This window comes from Rhinoderma darwinii, chromosome 1 (genome assembly GCF_050947455.1).
Source record: "Rhinoderma darwinii isolate aRhiDar2 chromosome 1, aRhiDar2.hap1, whole genome shotgun sequence".
Taxonomy (NCBI): domain Eukaryota; kingdom Metazoa; phylum Chordata; class Amphibia; order Anura; family Rhinodermatidae; genus Rhinoderma; species Rhinoderma darwinii.
The window spans coordinates 454,775,028-454,791,772 of record NC_134687.1 but is presented as its reverse complement, the minus strand read 5'-3'; the positions used below and the strand labels follow the sequence as shown (position 1 = coordinate 454,791,772).

The 16,745-nt window shown below is 44.6% G+C and overlaps 1 protein-coding gene across 1 annotated transcript in view; it reads right to left on the bottom strand.

Annotated features, from left to right (window-relative positions):
- Positions 1 to 2,113: 2,113 nt before the first annotated feature.
- The window catches only part of CDC45 (cell division cycle 45), a 43,817-nt gene continuing 29,185 nt past the window's right edge, over positions 2,114 to 16,745 (bottom strand). Inside the window, exons 14-17 of the mRNA XM_075828729.1 lie at positions 4,829 to 4,947; positions 3,868 to 3,944; positions 3,417 to 3,482; positions 2,114 to 2,310 (exon numbers count right to left, since the gene is read on the bottom strand). Coding sequence (XP_075684844.1) covers positions 3,418 to 3,482; positions 3,868 to 3,944; positions 4,829 to 4,947 — 261 coding nt within the window. The 3' untranslated portion in view covers positions 2,114 to 2,310; position 3,417. The remainder of the gene's footprint in view (positions 2,311 to 3,416; positions 3,483 to 3,867; positions 3,945 to 4,828; positions 4,948 to 16,745) is intronic.

Sequence of the window (16,745 nt, the reverse complement as noted above, 5' to 3'; positions counted from 1 at the left end):
AAATCTTGAGGATCTTAAGTCCTGTCCCCTAGGGTTAGGTCTTTTGTTATTAGACCCTTTGGGACGAAAGGAATCTTTTGTTGGTCTTGCTTGTGTAGGGAACCCCTTCTTGCTATCTGACGCTTTTTCCAGAAGGTCCTCAAGCGGGGGCCCAAAAAGATAATCTCCCGAGCAGGGAATAGCGCACAGCTTCCCTTTGGATCCAGTGTCTCCTTTCCAGGTTTTCAGCCAGATAGCTCGTCTAGCGGAATTTGACAGGGCTGATCTGGCGGAAAGGCGTACAGAGTCTACTGAGGCATCTGCCAAGAAGTCTGCGGCCTTGGAAAGTGTTGGGAGAATAAGATTTGATCCCGAGGGGTCTTCTCTTTTAGATGAAGCTCCAATTGTGCGAGCCAAATATTCCGAGATCTGGCCACACAAGTGGCTGCAATGCCTGGTTTACGGGCCCCTGTAGAAGCTTCCCAGGTCTTTTTTAGATAGAACTTGGCCTTCCTATCCATACGGTCAGACAAGGAGCCTAGGTCTTCAAAGGGAAGGGAGTGTTTCCTTGAAATTTTAGCTACTGGGGCATAGAGTCTAGGAGTGTTATCCCAGTCCTTACATACATAGTCCTCAAAGTGATACTTCCTTTTGAGGAATTTGGGAATACCTGCTTTCCTATCAGGATTTTTCCATTCTCTTTTAATGAGGCTGGTTATGTTCCTATGTATGGGAAAGTTTCTATTCTTTTTAGGCCCTAGGCCTTGAAACATTATGGTCCTGGACAGACCGAGGTTCCTTAGGATCATCAATGTTCATAGTAGCCCTTACCGTCTTGAGGAATAGGTCTAGGTCTTCTGTTGGGAACCAATTTCTCCCTCACCTGAGGAATCTAAGGAGCTATCCTCCCCTTCTCCTAGTTGAGGATCCTCCTCAGTTGAGGAATCAGAATCTATCCAGCTAGAAAAGGCAGATGGTAAATCTTTTTTCCTTTTAAGGGACTTTAGGGAGTTTCGAACTTCTGCCCTCACAATATCCTTGAGACTTGTGGCTAAGTTTGTAGACTCTGAGATAATGTTGTCTAAACATTTGACAGAGCCTTTTATTATAGGATGATGCTAGTTTCTTTTTACATATAGCACATTCCTTGTTGTGGGCCTTATCCTGTTTTTTTTCTAGGACAATCCCTGGCCTAAACATATGTACAAAAGAAAGGGGAACGGTATTTAGTAAGGAAGAGGGTCTTTTAATCTTACCCCATATTCCTGCCCTCAAGCACCGGGCTGGAGGATTTGGCGTCCGGGCGGTCAGTGCATCCTGGTGCTTCTCCTGGCGTTTCCATAATGGAGGAAGAAAACTGGAGACCGAAGCTCCTGCTGTTTCAGGCCTAAATAGACCTTGGATTGGCTAGGAGGCCCTCCGCTCCGGACGCTGAAGCGCCTCCTCCCCGCATGGGTCACCGGAAACACAACCTCCTGGAGTGTTGGACGCGTCAACCCGCCGGAAGTGAAGCGTCGCGGCGACTGGAAGTCTCAGTGAATGCGCCGGAAGCCGCCAACACTGGGCATCATCCAGCCCAGAGAGCCGATCGTGACCCCGGGAAACCGCTCCCCGCCAGAGGAAGGACCACGGTGTGGACCTTAAACCACCTCCAAGGAGGGAGGCGATGGACCGGGAGAGGAGGGAGTACCTGTACCAGGCTCAAAGTTGCTCCCTCCAAAGGAGACTTACACCTTCCAGAGAACCCCTAGTGAAAATAAGGTAAGACCTTGCTACGGGGTCTGCAACCCCGGCAGAACTGTTTTCCTCAGGACAATCTTTCCATCCGGAGGACAGGAAACCTGACTGGGTGTGTGGAGAGGTGCCCCTTTTTAGATCCTCAGGTTTCCTGTCCAGCGGATGGGATGTCTCTCCAGGGGTGCGGTCATAGATGAAAGGGTAAATAAATGCTAAGGTTTAGGAGAACAGTAAGCTATCCCCTAATTACATAAAGTTCAATGAAATAAAAACAGTTTGTCAAGTGGGTTGATCACTTAAAACTTCTAATAAAAATTAAATTTGAAACATGCACGGCTATAGATGAATAATCAAACACAACCTAACAAAACATTATAAACAAGACCGGAACTCCTGATCGTTTCAATATGTTTTATTTACATAATTATGGGTTGGTCAAAGTGATAAAATGTTTATTATTGATGAAAAGTTTCAGCTATAATTTAAATTTTGTACAATAAAAAAAACGTAAAACATGGATAAAAACAGCACATTTACATTTTTAAAAGGAGACACGTGTGAGGACACTATGACCCACTCGAAAGGCATGATTTCCTGGAAAGAGAGAAACAGGTTACCATTTCTTTGTGACAATTTAAATTGCATATAACGTTTAAGGGTATGTATAACTTTGCAACCATTTATTTTTTATTGCTCCAATGTGTCTGCATATATAATAAATTAGCAAATCGTGATTACAAAATAACTTCGTGTCTGCAGTTACTATGAAAAGTTTAGTTGTTTTTATATCCATTGAAATTTTAACAACAACAACAACAACAACAACATTGCAAGGCAGCTCTAAAACAAAGAAAATACACACACAAAAAAATAAAAAATAAATCCCAGTAATTTCTTTATAAACATCCTTCTGTCCTTTGATCCTATTGAGAAAAATAAAAAAATCTTCTGTATGTGTCCCAGGAGATCAGCCATTTCCTCCCGCATCTTTCTCCCTATCCTGTGTTGGCTGTAAGACAACCGGCTACAACCCACTACTCTGTCTGCAATAGTACACAAAGATTGTTCATAAAATAAGAAATTAGCAAGAATTAAAGTGTCCTCTTACACGGCCTGGAATGGGCCTTGTAAACTAGCGCTGATCAAAGAGACCGCTTGTTGATTGGCACTCCTTTGCTTCTTTCACAAGGAGCTATGATCAATAATGTATGGGGACGAGCACTCGTGCTCATACATTTCTATCATGTCAGTAGCACGTCTTCCTGTTTACAGGGAGATGTGCTGCCGTTTACGCTGCATATTTTGTGCAGCATAAACGATACAATCAGCTGATGAATGATCAGAAACGAGCGTTCATATGAACGCTTGTTTGCCCGATAATTGCCCTGTGTAAAAGAGCCTTTAACCAGTGTTATCTGCAGGATTTCTATAAGGCTGTTTGTTACAAGAAAATGCTGAAGATCCTGCAGACTGAAACACTGTGGGCAAGTTAATATCTTGCTTACTTTTATCATTCCTTTTTTAGGTTTAGAGCTCATTTAAAAAAACAGTCATACGAACATTATAGAAAGCAGTCAAAATATTTGTATTCATATTACAATTATATGTTACACTAAATAGTAAACATAATTCTGGGTAAAACATATATAAAAAAATAAGGCCTTGTGAATGAGCTTTAAGTTTTGAATTTAACTGCATACCTTATGAGAGGAGAGAAATGAGAGCGTCCAGGAATTTGCTGCGGTCTTCTGTCCTAAGTTCAATTGCTAAATGTAAAGTGGACAGAAAAATTACTTTTCAAAATGTATAAACGACGGTATGCATGATGCATGTTTTATTGAACAACGTTGAAAATACAATATTAGCCATCATTAGGATCTGACTGTTCAGGCGCTTATGAAGTGTCAAGTGCTGCCTCTTAAGAAAACTACTGCCCCCTCACACTCTGTAGTGTGGTTGGTAAAATTCCACCACTCAAAACCCGTTTAATGAGGTCAGGTTGAAAGTTCAGTTAGACCCATGTCCTTCTAAAGCCAGCGCAGTAGCTACTGTGCACCAATCCAGGGAGTTTAAAAATAAAGCTGAAAAGCCTGACTCCCAAGATCTCACCGCAGTTCATAATTCATATACACGTAAATAGTAGTCACTCACTAGACACATCGAATTGATTGTGAAGTGTCCGAGAACTAGTACTTTCCGCAGCTTTTTCAAAGGCTCGACCAAAGAAGCTAGAGGAAAAAAATTAATAGGTACACAAGTATTACAAAACCATAGAGAATGGCATTTTGAATTTAGGAACGCCACATGACGGAAGGGAAACAATCCACCTTAAACTAAAAAAAAAAACTATAGTAAGCTGTATCAGCCCTATCAATGAGATATATGTTTTTTTTAAACTCGCATGCCTGCCCAACAAAAGGAGTAGGTCTCTATTTTTTTTTACCAAAGAAATGGGTAGTGCTTCGTGTAAGGTGGAACTGCAAGTTTGGTTCAGAGTAGAGCTATGGGGGCCCTTCTGAACGAGGCCCTAAAGGGGTTTTCCCATGTGGGACATTTAGGACATATCTACAGGATGTGTCAAATGTCAGATAGGTGTGGGACCCACATCTATCTCTAGAACGGGGTTCTCTAAAACCCGTTCTAGCTTTTTATACTCACGCTGACTCCTGGCCACTTCCTGATTACATGGTCAGGAGTTACGGAAACCGTGAATTGCTGAGCTACGCTGTTTCCGTAACTCCCATATTAGTGAATGGCAGCTACGGAAGCAACGTAGCATGCGAGCTACGCTGTTTCTGTAACTCCCAAACATGTAATCAGGAAGTGGCCGGGAGGCAGTGTGAGCACAAAGCGCTAGACCTCGTCCTAGAAATAGGTGCGCGTCCAAGAGGTGGGACCTGCATCTATCTGAGATTTCCGACATATCCTGTGGATATGTCAAAGGTCTCCGATGGGAAAACCCCTTTAATTGTAGCAAATTTTAAAACCACAGCTGCTCTCATATAGCTGACACATTTCCAACTGATCTGTACAGAAGTATCTAGTAGATTATGGAAACCGGTCCTATGTTCACATAAAGACGAATAAGTACCCCAAATAAAAAGGGTCTTACTTCTTTTTGTCGGAACTCTCAACTTCTGGAGGAATTCCGACCATGATCGCTGTCCCTTTCTCTACATCTAGTGGAGCAGCCAAAACCAGAGGGAGCAGCTTACATCGCTTGTTTTTTGTCTATAATAAAGAAACACAAAAAAAGACACCACCACACAGTTATTTCCACATCTTATTCAACCTCTTAACATTGGTACCATCTTTATATAAACACACAGCACTGGCCAAAAATATTTCACCATATAAATTGACAACATTTTTGAGAAGTCCTCCACGGCACAGGAGGAAGTACTTTGCACACTATGTAAGGAACAGCTGACATCTTGCGGTAAAGGCTGGGTGCGGCGAGGCAAAAACTTAAAGTAGCACTCCAGTGAATTATTGTATCCGCCTACCCCAAATGTTCTGTATTTTACCCATTGCCATTCCATGCCTCCCGGGGGCCACATGAACTTCATTCGGACTACCTGAATTCTTCAGCGTCTTTTGTAGAAACCAGATGTCAGACTCTCAATGCCAGTGAAACTCACCGAGGCTCTGAGACTTGCATTTAGACACCGACTTCTGGTCCCTACAGCAGATGCTGAAGGCTTCAAGGAGTAGGAATTAGGTTCACGTGACCCCAGGCGTCCCGAAATGGCTATGGTTAAAATAGACAGCCAGGCAGGCTGATAAACATTACACTACATTTCACCACATGTTAAAACAGGGTAGAGGGGGGGGGGGGGGGATGGGATACGGAATTTTTTTTTTTTACTGTAGTGCTTTTTTTTTTAAAATCAGTTCAAGTTCATTCAACAAACTTCACATCAATACAGGTCGTTATACATTCTCATACATTGTGAAAACATATTTCCAAAGACCCAATCATTTATTTCCAACAAAACATTCCCTTCCCCCCAACTCCCCCCTGTATCCCCCAGCCGGCCCTCCCGTTACAATCTTCTTTATCCTATCTCCTTCTCCTTCCCATTTCCACTCCCCATCTCTCTCCAACTCCCCGCATGTACGCAGTCAGTAGCTCTGTTCCTGAATGTGTGACCTGGCCCTCCCTGCTCCCGTGCCCTTAGTGTTCCCTTGAACCCCAGGACCATTTAGAGTGAAGCCAGCGCGCGTAGCGTCATAAGTTCCGAGGAAGCATACCCAGAGTGATCAATCCACCTAGCCCATTGTTTTTCAAATTTAGTCTTGGACCCCCTCTTGGAGTATATCCTATATTTCAACAGAACCTGAGAGTTAAGCGCCCCTATCATTTCTTGCTTCGAGGGTTGATCCCCATCCAGCCAGTGTTTGCTATTCCCTTCCTAACTTGGTATAATATTTTTGCAATTGCCAAACCTGACATCCTATCCCCCTCCAAATCCCCAACATACCCCAGCAGCATTACCACTGGATCCAATGGAATCTGTACCTCAAACACTCGGCACAGTAACTGACAATTCTGTCCATAAGGCCGCCAATCTCCCGCAGGACCAGAACATATGAAGGATGTATGCCTTTTCTTCCGGACACCTGGCGTCTACCCGTAATCCCATTTGTTTCAGAACCCAGGGGGTCCTATACACCCTATATATCAGAAATAACTGATCTCCGTTGTGCTACATTGATGGACAAAGTATATGATGACGCCAAGACCGCCTCCCAGTGGTCTGTAGGAATAGGACCCACATCTCTTTCCCATGCAGCTTTGACTGGTGCCATAGGATCTCCCAGATGTTCCGACAGCAACCTGCGATAAACCAATGAAATGAATCCCTTTGACGTTACTGCTTTTGCAATATGTTCCAACACTCCGGTGGCATGGATCGCCATGTCTACACTGGCCGCTTGTGTCTGCACAGCTTGCCGAATCTGCAGGTACTGATAGAACATGCGGGAATCCAACTGAAACCCCTCCCTTAACTGCTGAAAGGATTTGAGTATGCCTCCCTCGTACAACTGACTCAATCGTATTATGCCTCGCTGCTCCCACCCCTGCATCCCTTCCAATTTGCCCAGTTCCCCCAGATATGTATTCCTCCAGAGTGGGGTATATTTAGTACACTCTCCTATCGCCAACAAGTGCTTACACTGCCACCACATCTTATGTATGAGAAGCAGGGTGGGTCGAGTACTCGCCAGTCTTCTATAGCTGTGTGCTTCCAGTCCTGCCAGCGGATTCTCCCCCCCCCCCTCCAGATATGATAGGATGTGCGCACTGGACCCCCAGGTTTCCTCCTGCTCCCACCCCCAGAAATGCTGACATTGGGCAGCTAAATAATACACCCAAGCATTAGGCAAAGCCAGGCCCCCCTCCTCCTTAGGCAATTGGAGTTTCTCCAGTTTAATCCTGGGTACCCCCTTCTTCCATACTAAGTCTCTAAAAAGGTTATGCAACCTCCTAAACCAATATTTGGGGATCCATACCGGGGAATTATGTAGGACGTACAGCACTTGAGGCATAAGGATCATTTTAATCAAATTCGTCCTTCCCAGAGCAGATAGCGGTAGCTTATTCCAAGCCTCTACTTTGGCCTTTATCGTTGTTAACAGTGGCATTACATTAAGGGACATATAATCCTGTGCTTTCGCCGTCACCCTGACCCCAAAACATTTAAACTCTGTGACCACCGGTATCTCCACCTCCTCCTCCCCAGTCTGGATAGCCCCCGGATCGATGAACATAAGAGCCGATTTCGACCAATTAATGAGCAATCCCGAATATTTCCCAAAACGCTTAATCAGGGCCATAACTAACGGCAGTGTGCGCTCTGTATCCGCCATGAACAACAGCATATCCGCGTATAATGCGATTCGTTCCTCCACCCCCCCATATCTCAACCCCTGTATATGCTCATGTTGTCTTACTGCACACTACAATGGTTCCACCGCCAACAACAACGGAGACAAGGGACATCCCTGACGTGTTCCCCCGCGCCAGCGCAAACCGATCAGAGAGGGCCCCATTCACCCTTATTTTTGCAGTCGAGGCTACGTATAACAACCTTACCCATTTTATGAAATTAGGGCCAAATCCCATTTTTCCCAGAACGGACCACAAATATCTCCATTCCACGCAATCGAACGCTTTAGCCGCATCTAAGGAAAGAATGGCTCTCCCCCCATGATTATCCGGAAGAACTTGCAAATTCAAGAACAGCCGTCTCAGGTTCACCGCCGTCGATTTGGATGGCATAAAGCCAGCCTGGTCTCCATGTACCACCCCAGCCACTACCCTAGCCAGTCTAAGCGCCAAGACCTTTGCTATGATTTTAATATCCGCCGTCAATAGAGAGACTGGTCTATAGGAGCCCGGGAGCTGGGGATCTTTACCCTCTTTAGGCAGAACCACCATAGTTGCTTCGTACATTGATTCCGGGAGCCGCCCCCTATCAAAACTATCCAGAAGAGTAGCCAGTAACTGAGGTGTGAGTTCCTCCCCATATTCTTTAAAAACCTCCACCGGAAGACCATCCGGCCCCGGAGCCTTTTCACTGGCGAGTATCCCTATGGCTGCCTGGAGCTCCTCCAGAGATATAGGTTCCTCCAATGTCATTCTCTCCTCCACTCCCAACCTGGGAAGGTCAATCTCCCCTATATACTCTTCCAACTGTTGGGGTGTGTGTTCTGCTCTAGAGGCATATAAATCGGAGTAAAACTGCTGAAAGACTTTCAATATCTGCCCTGTATCAGTCTCTGGCTTTCCCCCCTCCCCCCTAATAGTATGTATATAATTATTCTCCCTCTGAGCCTGCGCCATCCTTGGTAGCAAGCGTCCTGTGGTCTCCCCCTCATAATATTGATGTTTTAAAAACATCCGTTTGTTATCCGCCCTTTCCAACTGATGCTGTTTTAACAACCTCTGTGCCTCCACCCAATGCTTCAAAGTGTCTGGTGTGTTATCCGCAACATGTAACCTTTCTGTCTCCGTTACCCTTTCCAACAGCGCTTCCCCTAATTGTCTAGACCTGGTTTTTACTGCCGAAATGTGCTGGATGAACACCCCTCTCAGCCACGCCTTCATCGTATCCCACAGTATCTCTTGCAGTACAGTACCCGAGTTGAACTGAAAATATTCCTTTGAGGTCTAAAATTTGTTTATTATCTATCAGCTTCAGCCAGAAGGCATTGAGTTTCCAACCCCCTTTCCCCCGCCCTGTCCTCCCCTCCGTCACTACCTTCATTAACAAAGGAGAGTGATCCGATAAGGCTCTTTGTAGGTATTCTATCTGATCTACAAAGGGTACCGCTTCAGGCGAGCACAAAATTAAGTCTATCCTGGATAGAGACTGATACGTGGAAGACGCACAAGAGTACTGAAACCTACTTGGATGCTTATCCCTCCATATGTCCCACCAGCCCATTTCAGCAACAAGATGACCAAACGCTGTTATGCCTCCCCCTGTCGTGCCAAATTTATCCATATTAGTATTCGGTACCGCGTTAAAATCTCCCATCACGGGTAACGGCACATCCGGGAATCTAGCCAGTTCTTCCACCACTTTCTTAACACAGCCGCTTGAAAAGGGAGGGGGAACATACAACACCACCAACACACAATTCCAATGATACATAGTACAGTATACCCCGACATACCGCCCCTCCCCATCCTGGAAGGAGTCATGACATATAAATGGCACTGCCCTATGTATGAGAAGACTCACCCCCCTTGAATATGTAGTGTGATAGGAATGAAAACTATGGCCTACCTAGGCCCTATGCATCATGGAGACCGAATCCCTAGTCATATGCGTCTCCTGTAGTCCCATCACCCATGACTCCTGCTTCTTGATAAATTCAAATACCGCCTGCCGTTTTCTGGAGTCCCGCAATCCCTGAACATTCCAGGACAGACAATTAAGTGATCCCGTCATCCCTCAACATATCCCAATACATCCTACCCTGTATTCGTAATTTTAAATATCCGACCGGCTGGGTCATCCTTCCCTCCCTTCCCCATCCCCCGTAAACCTACCCCTTTCCAAGGGTCGGGGCGACAGATAGTATCTGTCATAACCCATAACGACAAGCATCGGCAGGTCAACTCCGCCCACCGTACACTCCGCAATACCATAACTTGCAATTCACCCTTCCCGCTTAACTGACCATTACTCCCGCTGCCTTTTTGCAAATAAACAGCCATCCCTTCAACATATCAGTACCCCTCAATGTCCATAGACAAATTCCTCCACTCCCTGTCTTCAGTGTGCACCGCAGCCAGGCCCTCCAAGGCCCCCAGGGGTTCAATCAGGAGTCCAAGCATAGCCAGGAACCCTCAATGCCAGTTCTTGCAATGGTCTACGACACCTAGTTCAATCCCGCATCCCCGGCCTCATCTCAGCCGTTCCACTCCAGATCAACGCCTTCTCTCTGCCTCCGCCGGTCTCCGTTGACTTTCATGACTGTCCAACCATCTAACCGCTTCTCTCGGTGTCTCGAAAAAGGAAGTCGTGCCCAGAGCCACTAATCTCAGGCGGGCAGGATACATCATAGAATATTGCACTTGTAGCGCCCTTAGGCGTTTCTTTATATCCATAAACTGCGATCTTTTCCGTTGTACTTCCAAAGAGAAAGCCGGGAAGGACACTTTCACCCCATTGAAGGAGATGTCTTGACGTTCTCTAGCTTTCCTCAGGATCTTTTCTCTATCTTTGTAGTGTAGTATCTTTATCAGAACGGGTCTCGGCAGCCTCCCCAGAGGGCCGGGTCTTGTCGGCACTCTGTGCGCTCTCTCCACAGCAAACAGAGGGGTCAATTCATCTCTGCCAAATGTGTCTATCAGCCATTTTTCATAGAAATCATCCGGATTCGTTCCCTCCACTCTTTCCGGAACCCCCACAAGGCGAACGTTGTTCCGTCTCAGCCGATTCTCCATGTCATCTGTCTTTGCCAGCAATGCAGCCACTGCCTGAGAGTGCGCTTGTACATCCTGCCTTATGTTAGGAATCGCATCCTCCATGTCTGATACTCTCCCCTCCACAGCAGTGGTGTGTTCCGCTACTTTCTGCAAATCATTCCTGAGCAACAAAATGTCCTCCTTCAATCCACCCATCTGGCATGATAAGGCAGTAAGGACCATAGAATTCTGCTTCACCGCTGCCAAAATGTCCTTTAATGAGGGTTCCCCCTTCCTTGCTCCACTTTTCCCTCCAGCACCTGGCTGATCCTGCATGGCACCGCACATCTCCTCCTCATGTCCCCTGCCAAAGGAGAGTACCTGGATCCATAAGAGGAGCCTCCAGCAGCCTGATCTCCAGCCGACGTTCTCTGGTGTGCTGCCGCACCTCCTGCTCTCGGCGTGCGGGCGAACCTCTCCAGCTTCTCTGCTGCTTCCTGCCTGAGGCCTCTAGTGCGGCCCTCCGTCTTGCCGGCGCCATCTTGAGAGCGGAACCCGGGACTCGCTGGCGGCGACTTCTGCTTCTTTGAGCGCGTCATTATGGACGGGCACTCGTGCACCTTCACCTCTAGACTCAGGTAAGTCACCGGGGAAACAGTTTTCCCCAAATTCTGCGGGATATATATGCCTTACAGGATGGATACAGCAGGAGCTCCGGTCACACACATCCTCTCACATTCACCGTTAGGCCACGCCCCCTGTAGTGCTTCTTTAAAAACTCTTTGTCCTTCATGCCAAAATGGTTTGCTTCCTTAACTGGTAAAGACTAAAGAAACTAAACTGCAGTTCAAGATCCAGGATGCGGGGAGAGAAAAAAAAATATTTACAAAAGGTCAATATAATTATTGTCCAAACACAACTTTTGAACCCTTAGCATGTATAAATGACAGGAGGATATCCCTCAAGATTGGAGGAAATATGATTTTCCCAGTCAGCGGAAAGAAGTCTTTACAGCGAGGACATCCAAGGAAAAGCTCACAATTGAAAAGGGACAGCAGTGCACATCTTTAAAGTTAGGATTTATTGAAAAATGTGAATTTATAGAACTGGAGTTGCAGCAATCCATTATGCAGCCAGGAAAGACTTCATCCTCTTTCTGACACGAAACCGGCCATTGTTCTCCCAAGTAATTTTTTTTATTCAAAGTCAGCTAGTCCATCCCTCGCAATTCGGCCTAAAATCCTATAGGAATTAAACTTTTCTACTGAAGCACTGAGCGAGCAGATTTCCATTTTTTGCCCGATTATTAAACAGTGTCAACAGCTTCATGCCAGTTACATTACTGAAGAGCAATCTAATCTTACCATAAGGGCTCATTCAGACGAGCGTGTAACTTGTTCGTGTGACGGCCGTTACACAGACACATGTATTTTAATTGGCCGTTGTTTCAACGGAGCGTGTGAAGGGTCTGTGGAAAAATAGGACAAGTCCTATTTTCTTGTGTTGTCACGCATCCCTCATTAGACTAGTCTTTTTCTGAAACCAGTTAACAAGCAGGCTAGCTGCTACTCCCATATCTTACCAAGCTAAATGGAAATTAAAGGCTTTATTCACATGAGCCTGAAAAACCATTTTTCATGCAGTCAGTGTAGTTTCCATGTGGCATCCATTTTTCTTGTCCGGGTTTCTCCTGGTTTTACTTTAGTATTTTTCTTCTGCATTTCATTAGCAACTAATGCGTGAAACATGGACAGCACACGGATGTTGTCCGTGTGCTGTCCGTTGTTTTCACGCACCCATTGACAAACAGGCAACATGATCAACAAAAACGGAGCAGAATAGGACATGCAGTGAGTTTCACGCAAGAGACACTCAATGGAACCACCAAAAAAAAAAACCTCCAGATATGTTAACCCCTTAATGACCAAGGATTATTTTTTGTTTTTTCACTGTTGCATTCTAAGAGCCGAAACTTTTTTTATTCCGTCGACATAGCCGTATAAGGGCTCGTTTTTTGCGGGACGAGTTGTATTTTTCAACTGCATCCTTTTTGGGTGCATGTAATATATTGATTAACTTTTATTAACTCTATTTTAGGAAAGAATTGAAAATAAACCGCTATTCCAGCATTGTTTTTCACGTTCTACATTTACACCATTCACTATGCGGCATAAATAACATGGAACCTTTATCCTATGGGTCGGCACAATTATGGGGATACCAAATGTGTAAAGGCTTTAGGTTGTCCTACGTTTGCAAAACAAAACGCCTTTATTTTTTTTTTTTAAATATAAAAAAAAAAAAAAAACGTACTTGTTTTTGCATCGCTGCATTCCAAGAGCCGTAACTTTTTGTTTTTTTCCGTCCATGTAGCCATATGTGGGCTTCTTTTTTGTGGGACAAGGTGTAGTTTTCATTGATAGTATTTTGGGGGACATGGGACTTGATTAACGTTTATTTTTTTTTTTATGGTGGGAATGGGGAAAAAAAAAAAAAAAAGGTACTTTGTGATTGTTTTTTGGACGCCGTTCACCCCACGGTTTAATGTGTTGTCTGAGTTGTTACGAACGCGATGATACCATATATGTGTATGTTTTACTTTTTTTTTTACACTTAACCAAAAGAAAAACTACTTTTTGGGGGGAAAAAGTGGATTTTGTTTTTTTGTCCCACTAGTGGACTTCACCATGCGATCTGCTGATCGCTTTGGTATACTTCGTATACCACAGTATTAAAGTGTAAAGCTGACAGGCAATCTATGGCATGGCCTAATAGGCAGATGCTGAAGGCAGACCTGGAGGCCTTTGTTAGGCCCCCGGCTGCCATGGAAACCCAACAGCGCCCAGCAATTTCTTTGCGGGAGCGTCGATGGGGTGACAGAGGGAGCGCCCTACCTTTGTCAAACACATTAGATGTTACTATTGACAGCGGCATCCAATGGGTTAAACTGCCGGAATCAGAGCGCTCTTAGACTCCTGCAGGAGCCAGGCTGTGTTGAACAGCCGTGCTCCTGCCGCTGATCGCGTGGGTACACTGGCAGTACCCACCCGATCAGAGTTACTGATATATCCGTCACTTTGAGGGAACACCTGCTTGCGACGGATATATGTGTCGCTCGTCAAGGGGTTAATAGCCCCATTGAATTGCATTGGTCAGTGTGCGGTCAGTTATTTCAATGGACAGCACACTAATGTGAAACACTACTTCAGACGAGTGTAACAGTTTATTTCCAATAATCATTTCGGTGGCCAAAGTCATCCCTCCATGGAACTGATCCTACTTAGAACAGTAAGAAATAATGCATAACAGTGATGGTCATCACAAAAACAAAAGTAAACTGTGTAAAATATGCTGCAAAGGTACCATATTAGTCTGTACTGTTAAAAAAGGGTAGCTGCTGCTAGACCTTATGACTTTACATTTATTTTGTATGGCTTAAATTAGGTGTAAATGTGTTACTGAGTGGGGATGCAAGGGTATAAGGGCAAATTGACACGCGGCATAATTTTACGCCACAGATTAGCGTGCAGCGAATCTGCCGAAAAAAAAAACCACGTATCTTTTAAATGTTACATTTTTACATGTTTGCACTGCAGATCCACAACAAAATGGAAAGGGTGAAAACCAGAGAAATTCAGTGACAAACCCTCATGTAAGGCATGCAAATATTGTGGTGGATTTGCTGGTTTAACTTCACTCTTGGTGTGGCAAGGAGTGTGAAAAGATCTGAAACCAGCAGGAAATGATTATAAAATATGCTTGATTTTTGACTTCTATGGGCAGCGTGGATCTCTCCCCTCTTCCCCCTCCCCCCACTTGTTGTAGTCAGTCTCCTATGCTCTGTAAATAGAGAGGGATTATGCTTGACACAGGATAAAGAGCAGATTGCAGGAAGGAAAACACCTAGTGGCATTAACTTCACACAGAAATTGCATGGATAAAACAACTTCATGTGAACAGTAACTAAAATACAAAATAGATATACTAGTCCTTCTCAAAGAATTCGAATATCAAAAAGTTTAATTTATTTCTGTAATTCAATACAAAGTGAAACTCATTATATAGATTCATTACACACATTACTGCATTGTTATAGTCTGTGTTATATCAAGTCCAGAGTGAACGCAGCCGAATAGCAGGAAATTTTCGAGCACTTCATGCTTCCCTCGGCTGACAAGCTTTATGGAGATGCTGATTTCATTTTCCAGCAGGACTTGGCACTTGCCCACACTGCCAAAAGTACCAATACCTGGTTTAATAAGCAGAGTATCACTGCGCTTTATTGGCCAGCAAACTCGCATGACCTAAACCCCATAGAGAATCTATAGGGTATTGTCAAGAGGAAGATGAGACACCAGACCCAACAATGCAGATTAGTTGAATGCCGCTATCAAAGCAACCTGGGCTTCCATAACACCTCAGCAGTGCCACAGGCTGATCGCCTCCATGCCACGCCGCATTGATGCAGTAATTCATGCAGAGTCGGAGCCCCGACCAAGTATTGAGGGCATATACTGGACATACTTCAGTAGGCCTAGATTTCGGTATTCAATTTAAAAAATGATTTTTGGCTTATATAATATTCTAATTTTCTGAGAGACTAAATTTTGGGTTTTCATTAACTGTTAGCCATAATCAACATTAAAAGAAAAAAATGCTGGAAATAGATCAGTGTGTAATGAATCTATATAATATAGAATATAACTTTTTGATGATATTCTAATTAATGGAGAAGGACTAGTATACCAGGTATACTATTAGATTAGCATAAATTGTTTTAAAAGTTAACGCTCCATTACACGTGTAAATAGGGCAGAAAATGCTAGTTCGTCGGCTGATCACATCTTTTATGCAGCCTGTAAAACCATCGTTGTCGACAGCACATCTCGCGGGATGTGCTGCTGAAATGAAGCAAACGGATGGAGACTGAATTATCAGATTAATGATCAGCCCGTGTAAAAGGGCCAGTTAACGAGTGACGATCGACTGGTTATATATTCAACGGCGCTAGTCAAGGGCAGAAATCTGCCCGTGTAAAGCCACCCCTAGACTGGGTTTCCACATAGCATAAACGCTGCGGAATTTCAGCAACAGATTTATTTGCTGAAATTCTGCAGCAGTGAATTTAGAAAATCTCATGCCCACGCTGCGGGAAAAGAACACAAAAACCGCAGCGAAGAAGTTCATAAATTGATCTGTAGTGCGGATTTTAAGCCTGCAGCATGTCAATTTATACTGCGTTTTCCCCATTTAATTCATACATACCACCTGGGCGTGGTGATAGTGATGCGGTCTTCTTCCAGGACTGCCTCCTGGGATGTCGGCGCATCCCATGTGACTGCCGCAGCCAATCACAGGCTGCCGATGTAACACCAGGAGTCCGGACTGCACTGACAACAGAGGGATGCTTCGCTATAACTACGGTCCAGGCTAGGTATGATTTTTTTGTTGTTCCAAATGCGGCTTTACGCCCGAAAAACTGCACCTTAAAGTGGTGCAGTTTTTCGGACGGAATGTGCTGCGGGTTCTAGGTCGAAATGCAGCGTGGTTTTACGCAACGTATCCAACACATGGGAACCTGGCCTTCGTGTCTAATTAAAGAGGCTCTGTCACCACATTATAAGTAACCTATCTCCTACATAATGTGATCGGCGCTGTAATGTAGTTAAGTGTTTTTTATTTTGAAAAACGATCTTTTTGAGCAAGTTAAGAGCAATTCTAGATTTATGCTATTTAGTTTCTTAATAGAGAACTGGGCATGCTTTTACCTTTTGACCAAGTGGGCGTTGTAAAGAGAAGTGTATGACGCTGACCCATGAGCAAATTTCAAGGAACAAGGCAGCACATCCAGAAATAGGAATTTTATTTATCCACAAATGCGACGTTTCAGTCCAGCAGGACCTTTCTCAAGCACGTCTTTCCGGTGCTGTAATCAACTTCCTTTCTTCAGGTGAGCAATCAGCGTCATACAGTTCTCTCCATTCGTGTCCATTTGTACTCAGCACAGCGTGATTCTGCGAGATCACGCTGTGCCATACACCCATATTAACTTTACTGAAGTGTCTTGAGAGTGACTAGACCTCACCCCCAGCCAGGAAGCGAT